This window comes from Pinus tabuliformis, chromosome X (assembly GCF_031772625.1).
Source record: "Pinus tabuliformis cultivar Carrire ecotype Pingquan chromosome X, CPIR1, whole genome shotgun sequence".
NCBI lineage: Eukaryota > Viridiplantae > Streptophyta > Pinopsida > Pinales > Pinaceae > Pinus > Pinus tabuliformis.
Window position 1 is genome coordinate 1343052044 of NC_142308.1, and position 13181 is coordinate 1343065224.

The 13181-nt window shown below is 34.6% G+C and overlaps 1 protein-coding gene across 1 annotated transcript; it reads right to left on the reverse strand.

Moving 5' to 3' along the window:
• Positions 1-919: 919 nt before the first annotated feature.
• DRS1 (DROUGHT SENSITIVE 1) lies at positions 920-7263 on the reverse strand. The gene is made up of 5 exons (XM_089448239.1): positions 6938-7263; positions 6256-6859; positions 4309-4721; positions 3730-3828; positions 920-1376 (listed from the first exon to the last, which is right to left on the reverse strand). The coding sequence occupies exons 1-5, from the start codon at positions 7060-7062 to the stop codon at positions 1166-1168; spliced, it is 1452 nt and encodes a 483-aa protein (XP_089304365.1). The 5' UTR covers positions 7063-7263; the 3' UTR covers positions 920-1165.
• Positions 7264-13181: the final 5918 nt, after the last annotated feature.

The window sequence follows — 13181 nt, forward strand, 5'->3', positions numbered from 1 at the left end:
GAAGCTTGGAAACCATAAAAGAGTGAGGCCATCACCTTTCAATGTTGGCAATTAGAAAGATATTGCAATCCCATGCTTAAACCAGACTTTGCTCGACAAAACCATGCCCCTGTTCACTGGGGCCCCCACAGGCATCCCATACAAAACTAAACTTTAGTGGGGCATGGAAGGGTAATCCAAAATTTATATGGGGCAAGAATGGTAATAAAAGACAGACAACAACAAAATAGTCCTTTTTTTCATAGAATGATTAGGCTATAACACAAAATATAAGGTAGAACTAGCAAAGCTCCTCCTTGGTTTGCATAATGCGAAACAAGAAGGAATCATGAATTTAATGGTTAAAGGCAACTCTCAACTCCTTAAATCGATTCTAAAAATAATTATCAATGGCTCTAACTCAACTAAGGTACCGAGAAATTGGTGCCTTAAATCAAGATTGGAGAAGGTGACAACGATGATCACAAAAATTCAGATGGTAATTCCCTCCCACAGAAAACAAAAGGGCAACACCCTAGCAAATTGTCTAATGGTTGCATGGGTTTTCCAAGAAAATTCATTCAGTTATTGTCCTACAAGACTGTTCTAATAAAGGACTCTACAAGATTACTATAAATTTGATAGTGTTACAAGTATTTTACTAATTCAATGTTTACATTTGAATGTGTTGTTTCAGTTTCACTGCTAAATTTATTTTTCAACTGAACAAGTTGTGAATGAAATTAAATTAAGAAAAAACAAAAAAATAAAATTATGAAAATTTTATACTTAAAAGCACTTATAAATTTGAAATAAATAAATAAGTAAAATTGCACAACGTTATCATAAAATTCTAAATTTATGCATAGTGATTAATTCATTAATTAAGTGATCATAATCAATAACACGTATACTTGTAAACGAAGTTACAAAATGGAAATGAAGAAAAAAATACCATTTAATATGACTCCATGTTCCATTTGTGCAAAAAGATGTAAACTAACTCCATATACTCGATACACATTTCAAAAGGAAAGGTGAAATAAATTTACATGTTATCTATGAACTCCAACATCGACACATTTCTTTTTCCCATTGCAAAAAGATGCCAAATGCACCATTATATAATGTTTGACAGCTTACACTAATTGAAAACGCAAAAGAACGAGAGCGTTATTGAAGTACTTCAGTGTTTTCGCCATAAATACACCCGACCACCTGCGTTGGCCCCTGCCAATACGCCATGGACGAAAGGATGCTTAGCAAATCTGGTAGGAATTGCTGTTATGAATGAGCTGTGTAAAGTTGTTGTAATCTTTGTCGATGTACAGATTGCATCAAGAGCCTTGTCCATGTTACCAATGAAAAGGTATTGGTCATCCCATCCCCATATTGCCCTGCAAAAGAAACGAGTGAAGTTTAAAATAAAACAGAAGTTATAACATCACATCATATATCATCTTGGTAAACCTTTCAGTACAATAAACGGCTTGCACATCCTATGAAATGAACATACCAAAGTTGCAAATTAGGCCAAACAACAGACGCAATAAAGTTTTCAAACGCACATGAAGCACTTGTTGGCTGCTACAAAACTGGACAGAATCGATTCGAACAAACCTTCTATGAAATATGCACTCTGCATATGTCTCCATCTTCAGATAAAATTGCAATATAACAAAGCTTTTTTTCACCTTTATATTGCAAGTGGGGCAGTTCTTGGCCACATAGTAGGTGTCTTCTTGGGAGAAAGTCCACCATCAGGGCCACATAGTAGGTGAGGAAATCACGTAGCATAACGGAAACGGTATGCTCTTACTATCATGTAAAGAAGCTTAAAACAATGTATTTTGAATTAGACGTAACTAACAATTGCCATACACTGAAGAATTCTAGGCTCTAAAATGCTTCTTGTAAAAAAGTCTACTTGTCAGGAAATGAAAGACTAGAATGAAAAATAACTTGCATGTCAGTGAAAGATTAAAAAAGCAGTCAATAGATCAGTCTGTCTCCCAGTAGACACAGACACGAGTTGTGGAATCCAAGAGTTTTAACAGATTTCATAAATAATCTACTTGTCAACAAATTAGGGACCGTGTAAGGTGTAACTCGTGTATAAGAAAAACTTTGCTTGCCAGTGAAAGACGAAGATGCTCACTGGAATTGAGAATAATTTATAAAGAAAAGGTTAACAATAGTGAAATGAAATGGTAGTCCTAAGGGTTAACGTGATTGGTAAATGCTCTTGTGCTTAAGACCATAGAGGTCAAATCTCATTGAGTCCTTTGGAATTGTTATCAGCCACCTTACTATTTAGATTGAAGAATTCTAAAAAAAAATGCAATTTATGAATGGTATTTTCTAGAAAAGTCTTATCAGCCGTTAATCCGAATTCCAAAGCGAGAGAATTCCCTGGAGTTGACCTGGCACCAGGACCCCCATTAATCACTTAAGTGTTTGAGGGTGGAATCAGATTGTTGTCTGCAAAAAGAATAAAATGAAATGAAATAATAATGTCTACAAGTGAAAAAAGTACGTCAATGGAACTCTGAAGTCCAAATAATAATAGCAGTGGTGACTAGAGTAATTCCAAAGATCAGAAATGAAAAGCAATCAAAATCAACAACCTAATATGGGTAAACCCAAAAAGGCGATATTTTCAATAGTATTGAACCAATATATCACATCAACCATTGTTTCATATATTGTGCATTGTTTGACTAAGCATTTGTTGGGGCCATCTGGTCTTAACTTGGAACTGTAATTTCTTCTACTAAATTCACATATATTATCACAGAAATTTGAATGCATTTTTCTCCGATTTCTCATTTATTTAAAAATTGCTCGCTGGAACAGTGAAATCCAAAGTTTATTGATCCAATCAAAAGATGGATTTGAGCAAACATGAGCTCATAATCTCTAACATTAGGTAGTTAGCACAATGAATATAGAACAGCAAATAAAAATAAAAATATAATCATGGATATATTGACGAGGGTTAGCTTATCAACATTGTACTTTGTAATGCATTTTAAAATGGAGGTTCAAACAAAAAACACTAACATATCCGCAAGCTGTGCAACAGAGTGCCGTCAATTTATGCCAATAAGTTGTATATATATCTAGTATCTACAACTCTTCCTATATACTGTAATCTTAAACTGAACTCTTTGTACATGAATATATCATGCGGGAGGGCTCATCATGCCAACCAGGGATAGGTATTGAACACGACATTTTTAAATTTGCTCCACCTTAATGCCTTGAAGGTCACTAAACGATCTACTGGAAATGTCAAACTCATAGGGACGCATTAACCTATAAAAATAGAGCGACTTATGTATAAATATACATGTGGCTAGTCATATAGATAAACGAATTCATAGAGAGGTGGAACATGTTTCAATTCACAAAACAAAGGCATATACATACATGCACAGAGATATATATGGCTACATAGCAGATATTTAATCAAAGCTGGCATGCCTAATAAATGACTACTATAAACTAAATGAAGCATTCGCACATATACTTACATAGCTATAGTTAGTGAAAGTTAACATGCCTTAGTTTTGAAAGATTACAAACTAAAGAAATGTCTCAACCTACGATGAGCAAGTTCACAAGAAAAATAAAAATAAAAAAATGCAAGTAATAATCCTCGAAACAATACCTACTTGTACAAATTAAAAAAGAAAATAAAACTTTTAAAAATTGTAAATATATTATGGTGAAGGATGGGAACCATGCCTGAAAGAAGATATCCATCTACGCGGTGGGTTGTAATGGTATATAAAAGTTGTATTCCATGAGTCGAGTCCATTCGATACTCCCACACTGTCATCATAGCTGTTGCACATGAACCCAACATCTTTTCAATCAGACAGAGTCCAGACTCCAAAATAAGAGCTCTCCCAAAAATTATTCCAATCATAAAAATGAAAGTTTCATTAACATTTATGCTTTCCCGATCATCTGTAATCTGGTCCATGCCTTAGTCAACATTTCAAACCCTTCTACCTACGACTCATCGTCCTCACAATGAGACTCAGATGCAAGGATTCCATAGAATGAATCCAGTGTTAGCAACAGAGTTTCTAACACAATTACATGCCACAAGCTTGTATTATAATTTAGTACTTACAAAATTCATATAAATGATGATGATTCTACCTAGTGGATGGTCCGGTTTTAGTTATCTTATATAATAAAATAGCCTAAAATGACTGGTGGGAAAAATAAAATTAAAATAATAATAATAATTAAGAAAGAAAAGAAATGATTTATTTTTTCTCTAACGCCAGAGCTAAAAGAATGACAGATACATACCTTGTGGTTGCAAGGTAGTTTCCACTAGGAGAGAAGTAAGCAGAATGCACTGCCTTATCATGTCGCACAGTAGCAATGCTTTTGGTTTGCCTCTTTCGCATATTTCTCACATCCCATATGCTTGCCGTACAGTCAGTTGAGCTTGTAGACACTAAATGTGGATTATAAGGATGAAAATCTATGGTGTGTATCCTCTTTTCGTGCAAATCATATGAGTTTGAAACACCCCGGACCCTCAAATCAAGCACCTTTATTTCACCGTATCCCTCAGCAAAATAAATGGATTGATAACCATCATGTGGACAACAGATAGCTGACAGCATTATATCCATGTTGTTCGTGTATAGCATGTCAAATACTTCTTTCTCAATATCCATACAACGAATAGACCCATCATAGCTACAAGAAAGGACCTGCACATGCAAAAAACATTGGCATTTATCACTTACATGTGAATAACTAAGACAAAAAGAGTTCAGATCATTTCCCAAAGAAAACTTATTAGACACGCCTTCAGAGTAGTATTATAATGACAAATGCTTTCAGGCAGATTTCTTCGATGTTATTTTTTATGAAGAACACCGGACATTTGACTACTCAAAATATTCCAAGTTGATTCAGTTTTACTTGAATGGCCACTTATCAGTGGAAGGGTATCAAACACGCTTAGTTACCACTACACTAAAGGGTAATGGACCCTGGGATATAACAATATGGCTAATTGTAAGCAAGAGTATGGTATCCCAGTGCTAAACATGAACCTGCAATTAAATGTCAAATTTTATAACGTATATCAGTGACTATAAGCATTAACAAACTGTAATAAGTCCCCATTATCAGCAACAGAGATGACAGTTGATACTGGAAAGTTGAACATGGTGGCAGCCTAATAAAAGTTTGAATCTAGAGCTGGAACAATACAAAATTAGTTGTAGCAAAGAGTTACTGGCCTTGACCATCTATATATTCTGTATTGTTCAAACCATTATTAATGATGCACCAGGACCAAATTACTGATCTGTTATGAAATAGTAGTAGGGAAACAAACTAAATATTAATAGCGCAGGTAAAGAGGGGAGAATATTTATGTCAATAGATATCAAAAAAATGATTTATCCAACATCTTTCCAAGTCTATTGAATTGTCTTTTATTGTCGGATTCTGCCCGTAGTTATCATATACACAGATGTACAGCAGTTTTTTGTTGTGTGTGATTCTGCCCATAGTTAACAACCTTCTTAATACAGATATACAGCCTTCTTAACACAGACGTGCAGCAGATACACAGCCTATGCATAAAGACAGCCATATTCAGCAATTTATACCAAAAAAAAGTTAAAGTATGATAACCGTATTTTGATAATTATGTTGGGCAAATTGCAGCCGTATCTCTGCATTTTTCAATATTCTTTTCTATATTATATTGAACTGTTTTATATACATATGCATATCAACGCAGAGATACGTCTGCAATGTACCCAACATAAATTTTTCTATAGTATATCTTTTTCATAGACATACGTATCAACACAGACATATGGCAACTATGATTCTGCCAAAAGAGGTTAGGCAAGATCTTGCAGCCCGTAGGAACCACATTTATTAAACCACAACACCCATTGACGACTGTGGTACATCTAAAACATGAATACTATCTAATACTAGGTAACAAGTCATTGTTCGGTTCATGGTAAGGTCAATGGAATGTTAAGCTGTTCACCAAATTTCCACTCTACTCTTGACATCTGTTCTTGAGCCATATTCAAAATGCACTTGTTAAATTATAATTTCAAAATAATTGTTCTGTTCTTGCTCTTGCGATCTGCCATTAGGGAGCATACAGAAAGCACTAAAATTTTCATATAAATATCTGCAAGAAACAAATAAACAACAACCAGCGACTAAAAATTATAACAAAAAAAAGGTACAACATGGTAAGAATTGAACCTTCTCCACAGAAAAGGGTGCTGTCGCAATTCCTGATACAGGGGAGGAATGAGGCAGATACATGTGAAGTCCATTTCCTTCCTCCTCACAATCAGCATCCCACAGGCTCAAATGGCCTTCCTTGTCTCCACTCGCAACAATAACCCTCTCCCTGCAAGGCAAGATGTGGATACTGAATATTCTATTTGGAGCAAGCCTGGCTATATCTTTGGCCTCCAACTTTAGGTCTCCCAGACTAAATTTTGGCCCAACAAGAGCTCCGCTTTCCGATCCTCTATCTGTCTTAGCGCGTATCAAATCAGCCAAAGGCGCATGGTCCCTGAGCTGTCTGAGCAGGTTAAAATAATGATCATAAGAGGCCTCTTCCCGGAAGGGTACATAAGTTTCAGCTAAACTTAGAGGGCCGTTCCTCGCGGATCTGGGAGGTTTCGGAAAAGCAGGGCTTGACGCAATCAACTGCTTGTGGGGTTTAGCAGGCGGGCTATCACTGCCCAAATCCCCAATACTTTCCGGCGATATTCCTCTGGTCCGCAGGGACCTTCGAAGTACAGAGGGTTCTGGTTCTTTTCCACGCTTCGGAGGCTTATAACCTTTAGTCTCCAACCTTCAAAACAGAAAAAGTGGTTCAATTATTTTGACTGCACAACCTTAGGAGCATTTGGGGATGGGGAATAGGACTTACTTGGGTTTTTTTGAGGCGGAACGAAGGCCCTCTGCTGTATCGTGCACGCGAAGAGCCGCTAACATCTGCTGATTACGCTGGACATTTTCGAGCCTCTTGCGTTCGTATTCTGTCATTTGCCCCATTGTTGTTGCTGAAGTACTCTGCGATGAACAACCCGAGTGCGTTCGAAGCGAAAGAATTGTAAGCAAAATATAGAAACTTCTTGGGGAAGATATGCAATATGGAACGGAAAAATGGCGGGAAAGGGCGCCCCTCTCTCGCTTCGTGATAGGCGGCACAGGTTTAATTTCAGGTTGAGAGGGGCTTTACAGTGCTATACGATACGAGGCACTAGATATGATTTTTGTACCCAGAGACGCTTGTCCAGTGTGAATAGGAGGGAAATGTTTCTGTTTACATGTAATTACATTTAAAAAAAAAACTTTAATTAAAATTTAATAAATATATTATTAAAAATATAAAAATATATATATATATATGGATTAGTTAGATTACATTTTTTATATAAATAATATCTTGTTTCATAATTTTATATTTAAATTTAACCAACAAATTTATAAAGAATTATATAACATAAAATAAAATAAAAACTATGCTCTATAATTATATATTATTAAGATTTTAATAATATTCAAATTGGAAATATATATTTATATTTATAAAGATATGAAATTTATATAATATAAATAATATTATTAAGAATAAACATATATTAATCTTAATTTTGGATTTTAAGTGTCAAGATGCGTCAAATTTTTTAAGATTTTAATAATATTCAAATTGGAAATATATATTTATATTTATAAAGATATGAAATTTATATAATATAAATAATATTATTAAGAATAAACATATATTAATCTTAATTTTGGATTTTAAGTGTCAAGATGCGTCAAATTTTTTAAGGTGCAAACATTTTTTGAGGTTTTTTTTTTAAAGAAATTTCCATCTTGAGAGGTTTGATCCCTCTAGGTGCTTGGTAAATCCAGAGTTAAAATGGATCTATGTTGATCTTTATAAATAGAGGGATGGTAGGTTTCTAACATGCACCATTCTATGGTCATTTTTTTGGTCTTTATAAATAGAGGGATGGTAGGTTTCTAACATGCACCTTTCTATGGTCATTTTTTTTACTATGCTTTGATCACTAATTTGGTAGTTGTTACAATCCTAGAATTTGATGTTCCATGTAACGTTTTTTTTAGATGTATTGGTAGTTGTTACAATCCTAGAATTTGATGTTCCACGTAACGTTTTTTTTAGATGTATTTCAGAGCAATTAGATGTATATTTAAACTTTTTTGCACAAAGACATTCTCTTATGGCAATACTCTGCACTTTGACCATTTCTACTTTAATAAATAGTTTCACAATACGCTAGTGGTCACTATCCCAAGTCTGGGGATTTGCATTTGCAAATTTGGTTCCATAACTATTATTAATTATCTTATCATCATGGATACCTTTCTTAACTACAAAAGATGAATGTTCATAAACCTATAACAACCAAAGTTATTCTTCAAACCAATTCCACTAATAAATCCATTTTGCTATAGTGACTCTTCATTATTATTTTTATTTTTTTGTGTGTATATGTTGTGAATTTGGATAGTTTGGATAGTTTTAAACAAAATAGGCAGTAATGTTAATATGCTTTAGCACGTTGTGATTTGAAAATAATACAATTTTGTAAAATTTAATGGTGAAAGTTTTGGATTGTGATATATTCAAGGTAAAATATCACCATGTTTGATTTGGTGGTATTATCGTAGTACGTGTAACACTCGCTAGGGTTTTGAAGAATAAATGAGTTAAGAAACTAAATAAAGCTATATACGATATTGTTAAGGGTGGGGCATGTTAAAAAAATGGTGTTCATCTTCAATTGCCTTTATATTGTAAAAATTACAAATTTGTTGATCCTCCCAAATACTAAGAGAAAAGAAAAGTAAGGAAAATAGAAAAATAGGTCCAAGTCCTTCTTCCCTTGAACTAGAACTCGCAACCAAATAAGGAGCATTCATTGTAGTCTTACTCAACATTGGCAACTAGAAAAGCATTGTTTTGAGTGCCCTATATTTGGCGGTTGATTGAATAACCCCTTTAATAGGGATCGCACATAATTTTGCATATAGTAAAAAAATGTTGGACAATGAGTGATATGTCTAAACTATAAAATGACAAGTACGAAAACAAGTAGCCATCACCAAATTTTCACTCAACATGTAAACTAAATTTAAAATTCCAGGCCTAGATTGTAGTTACACAATTTCACCAAACAACATTATACAAAAGCAAATATTAAGCACCATGTAGTAATTTGTGTAGGTCAATGTGTGTTATTTCACTAAACAACATAATACAAAGACAAATATTAAGCACGATGTAGTAAGCCAAGATGTAAAGACAGTAATCCAATCATTAACTCTTACATTATTTATCATTTGAAGAAGTTGGCATTTAGCACTATCATTCACATAACTCTTAAAATCTAATAAAGTCGACATGGGACACAACAATGTTCTTTAATCCCTCTAACACGTATGACAAATTTGAATTTCCAAAGTGGATTTATTCATCTTGTCGAATCCGTTTGGTTCTCAATTTTGTCCCATTCTCACTAATAACCCACATTTGTCCAACTAAACTATCAACACCACATTCCTATACTCCATATAAACATTGACTATTTGATACAATTGACCCAAGTTTTCCAGCCAAATTATCAGCACACATGCCTATACTCCATATAAACATCGAGTATTTGATACAATTGAGGTTGAAAGAAAGATTGAGCAGGTCATTGATATGAGAGGAAAAAATTAATTAAAATACTATACTAGTTTGAAACATGTTCAAGATGTTCAAATGGGTGCTAAAAACAAAAACAACAACAACAATCGGAAATAAACAAAAAACATTATATGATTATAGGAATTCCAACTCTAGGAGCATGAGATAGTTGTCACCATGGTCATTGAGAATTTTCCACCAAGATGAGGAGGCTTGAAAATTGGATGTTGGGAGTTTTTTTTATCAAAATTAGATAAAGTAATGCATGTTTTTCAAGATGGAGGAGTTCGGTTCCTAAAAATCCCAAGGTGAGCAAAGAGTGGGATTTGAAGGAATTTTTATTTAGGAGTGTCAATGAGGGATGGGCTCAAAGCAAAGGTTAGTCTTTAGGGTCTGTCTATTGCCCCTAAAAAGTAATCCAAGAAGCATGGTTGACACTATCAATCCTAGCCATGTACCTCCAAAGAGTGCTCGATTAATAAAAACTATGGAAGCCAAAACAAGGGCAACAATCAAAACTAGATTTGACAAGGGGATTGGGATTTCTTTGGGCATTCATTCAACTACTAGTACGTATGCATATTAGATATTGCAACATTGGATTTTACTTTTTGTTTGTATAAGTTTTCTAGTGTAAATCATTTGTACACAATCTCTTAATTGCATAGCACTGGAGGGTTTAGTTTCACAAGAATGGTGGGAATCAACTACAGACAAATAGTGAACAATATGTTGTCCCTTTTCGAGGTTGTAGAGTTGTTGTAGTCTTCCAAGCTAACAAACATCCAAATCTACGATGAAAATCTAGCAATTCTCGACACTCTCCACAACATTAGTGTGGAGATTGTTGTCAACCTTGGCAACAAATATGTGGCCATAATGAAGACCTGCCTTCATAGGGCCCGACAATGGCTAAACAAGAATGTGGTAGTCTACTTCCCCATAGGGACCAACATCATAGGTGTCCTTGTGGGCAACAATGTGGTACTAAAATGGAATCTAATGGGGGCTCGAAAGAACATAAGCTTGACCTAGTTGAACCTCAAACACAATAACAACATCAAGGTGGTGTCCACAATGCACTCTTTGGAGGTTTTCAGGTCATCCTTCCTACATTCCAACAACGCCTTCAACGAAAAGATCATGGCTTACATGAAGAAATTGTTGGAAATTCTCTGGACAATGTACATGTCATTTCTAATCAATATGGAACCCCTATTTCACAAATATTTAACACCATGTAGTAAGTCATTGATTAGCTCACTACCTTTACATCTTATTTTTTGGATGAGAATAAAATGATATTCAATGGACATGATGGAATGGCAATAAGCCAATGATTGGCTTATTACATGGTGCTTAATATTTGGCCCCCTATTTCATTTACAAAAAACATTAACCATCAGTTAGTGAACATATGACTTATTTATTGTCTTTCCATGCCATCCATTGAAATTCATGTTATTCTAATCCAATGGAAATTATGGAAAGGTAGTGAGACAATCATTGGTTCACTCCTCGTGGTTAATAATTGTCTTTCTTTCTACAAGGGTGACCAATAAGCCAATGATTGCCTCATTTCCTTTACATCTTGTTATTTGGATGAAAATAAAGTGATAATCAATCTACATGATGCACAGGCAATAAGCTAGATTGGTTCATTGCCTTTATATATTGTTAGTTGGATGAGAATAAAGTGATAATCAATGCACTGGATGGAAAGGAAGTAAGCCAATAATTGGCTCACTTCCTTTACATTTTGTTAGTTGGATGAGAGTAAAGTGATATTCAATAGACATGATGGAAAGGTAATAAACTTGTGATTAGCCTATTGCATGATTAGCTTGCTACATGGTGGTTAACATCCCCCCCCCCATTTCACCTATGGTAAACATTAACTGCCAAGCAGTGTACCAGTGATTGCTTCAATGGCTTTCCATCTTATCCATTGAATTTCATGTTATTAAGACCTAGTGGACATTATGGAAGGTAGTGATCCAATCATTGGCTCATTGCCTCGTGGCTAATAATCGTCTTTCACCTATAAGGACAACCCAAGCAATGTACCTATAAACTACACTTTCTTCTAGCCCAACAATGGTGTCGTCAATTCCAAGACCAACTTGCACTATGACAATATGCTTTATGCCTAAATTTATGTTGCATACTCGATGTTCACCACACTGGGCTGTGGTAAGGTTAAGGTCAAAGTTTCAGAGACTTTGTAGCTTTCCAAGGGTGTGAAGATGAGGTCAGGGACATGCCCAATAATGCAAATACCTCCATTACAACTATCACCTCCCCTACCACTACAACCCCCGTTGTGTCCACTATGTCCTCGGCTAAGGTAATACTTTGATATTCATGTTAGTGTTTTGGTTTCTTGTATTTAAGCTCTAAATTTTGCAAATCAATCAAGCCTTTTGCATGTGTTTTGCTCAACATTTGCAACAATTATAATACTTTTAAGCATTTTGAGCTTAGTCTTAAGGTTTGAATATTTTGTAGTATTTCTTTACCCCAAAAAAATCTATGAAAATGAATGTTTTTATATCAGGCTTTAATTGTTCTCGCAGGGTTTGCTTTTCAACTCCAATAAAGATGTTGTAATGGGATTTTACCAAGTTTTCCATTTTCAACAACTTTATTGTATTTTTCATAGATGGTTTAAAACAAATATTTATTTTGGACAAATTTGTTGGATCCTTTTCCATGGGTTATTTAAAGAGCACCTCAGGTGACAAAAACCAACCTTCCATTTTGGACAACTTTGTTGGATCCCTTTCCTTGGGTGAATTAGGGAGTGAAGTTGGAATTGTAATTAGGATCGGTCTTCATAATTGTCATTATACTTATATCAATATATATTTTATGTGAAAACAAAAGAAGTAAACTATTATTATTTTGTAGCATGCTCTTCGTGCTTTATTTTGGTCAAAAGAAAAAGTTAAAGGGCATGTTCTTTGTGACCCTATGAAAATAAGAAAAAAATGAATTTTTGTTAGTATCATTTGTCTTACAAGTCATCCCTCCTACCCATCAAGTCGACTCTGCTCCTAAAGACACCTTTTTCAGACAATGGAACAACTATCGATTGCACATTTACTCCACCAATTGACATACATTTGGATCATTTGTTCAAAAGAAGTATGTAAACTTTCTAAGGCAAGGTATTTTTATGATACCCGGAATTTTCAAATGCATTATACTCCTATGATGGTGATGTGAGCTTCCTGTAACGATTATATAAGCTTCTTGTAATGATGATGCGAGCTTCCTGCAATGATGATACAAACTTTTTGTGACAGACATACCTCTTTGTGATGCGAGTTTCTATAGTGATATAGCTCTATGAGGTGCGAGTTTTTGTGACATGACATACCTCTCTATGATGCAATTCTTTATGGTGATATAGGTTTGCGTGATGTGATTTTCTTTGAAATAACAT

What these genes read in the sequence shown, in the direction of transcription:
- DRS1 (XM_089448239.1), bottom strand. Translation starts at nt 7,062, where the DNA reads ATGGGGCAAATGACAGAATACGAACGCAAGAGGCTCGAAAATGTCCAG. An exon ending in TCCGCCTCAAAAAAACCCAA is followed by an intron (nt 6,860 to 6,937) that starts GTAAGTCCTATT and finishes TCTGTTTTGAAG; the next exon opens with GTTGGAGACTAAAGGTTATA. An exon ending in AGATGGATATCTTCTTTCAG is followed by an intron (nt 1,377 to 3,729) that starts GCATGGTTCCCA and finishes TTTCTTTTGCAG; the next exon opens with GGCAATATGGGGATGGGATG.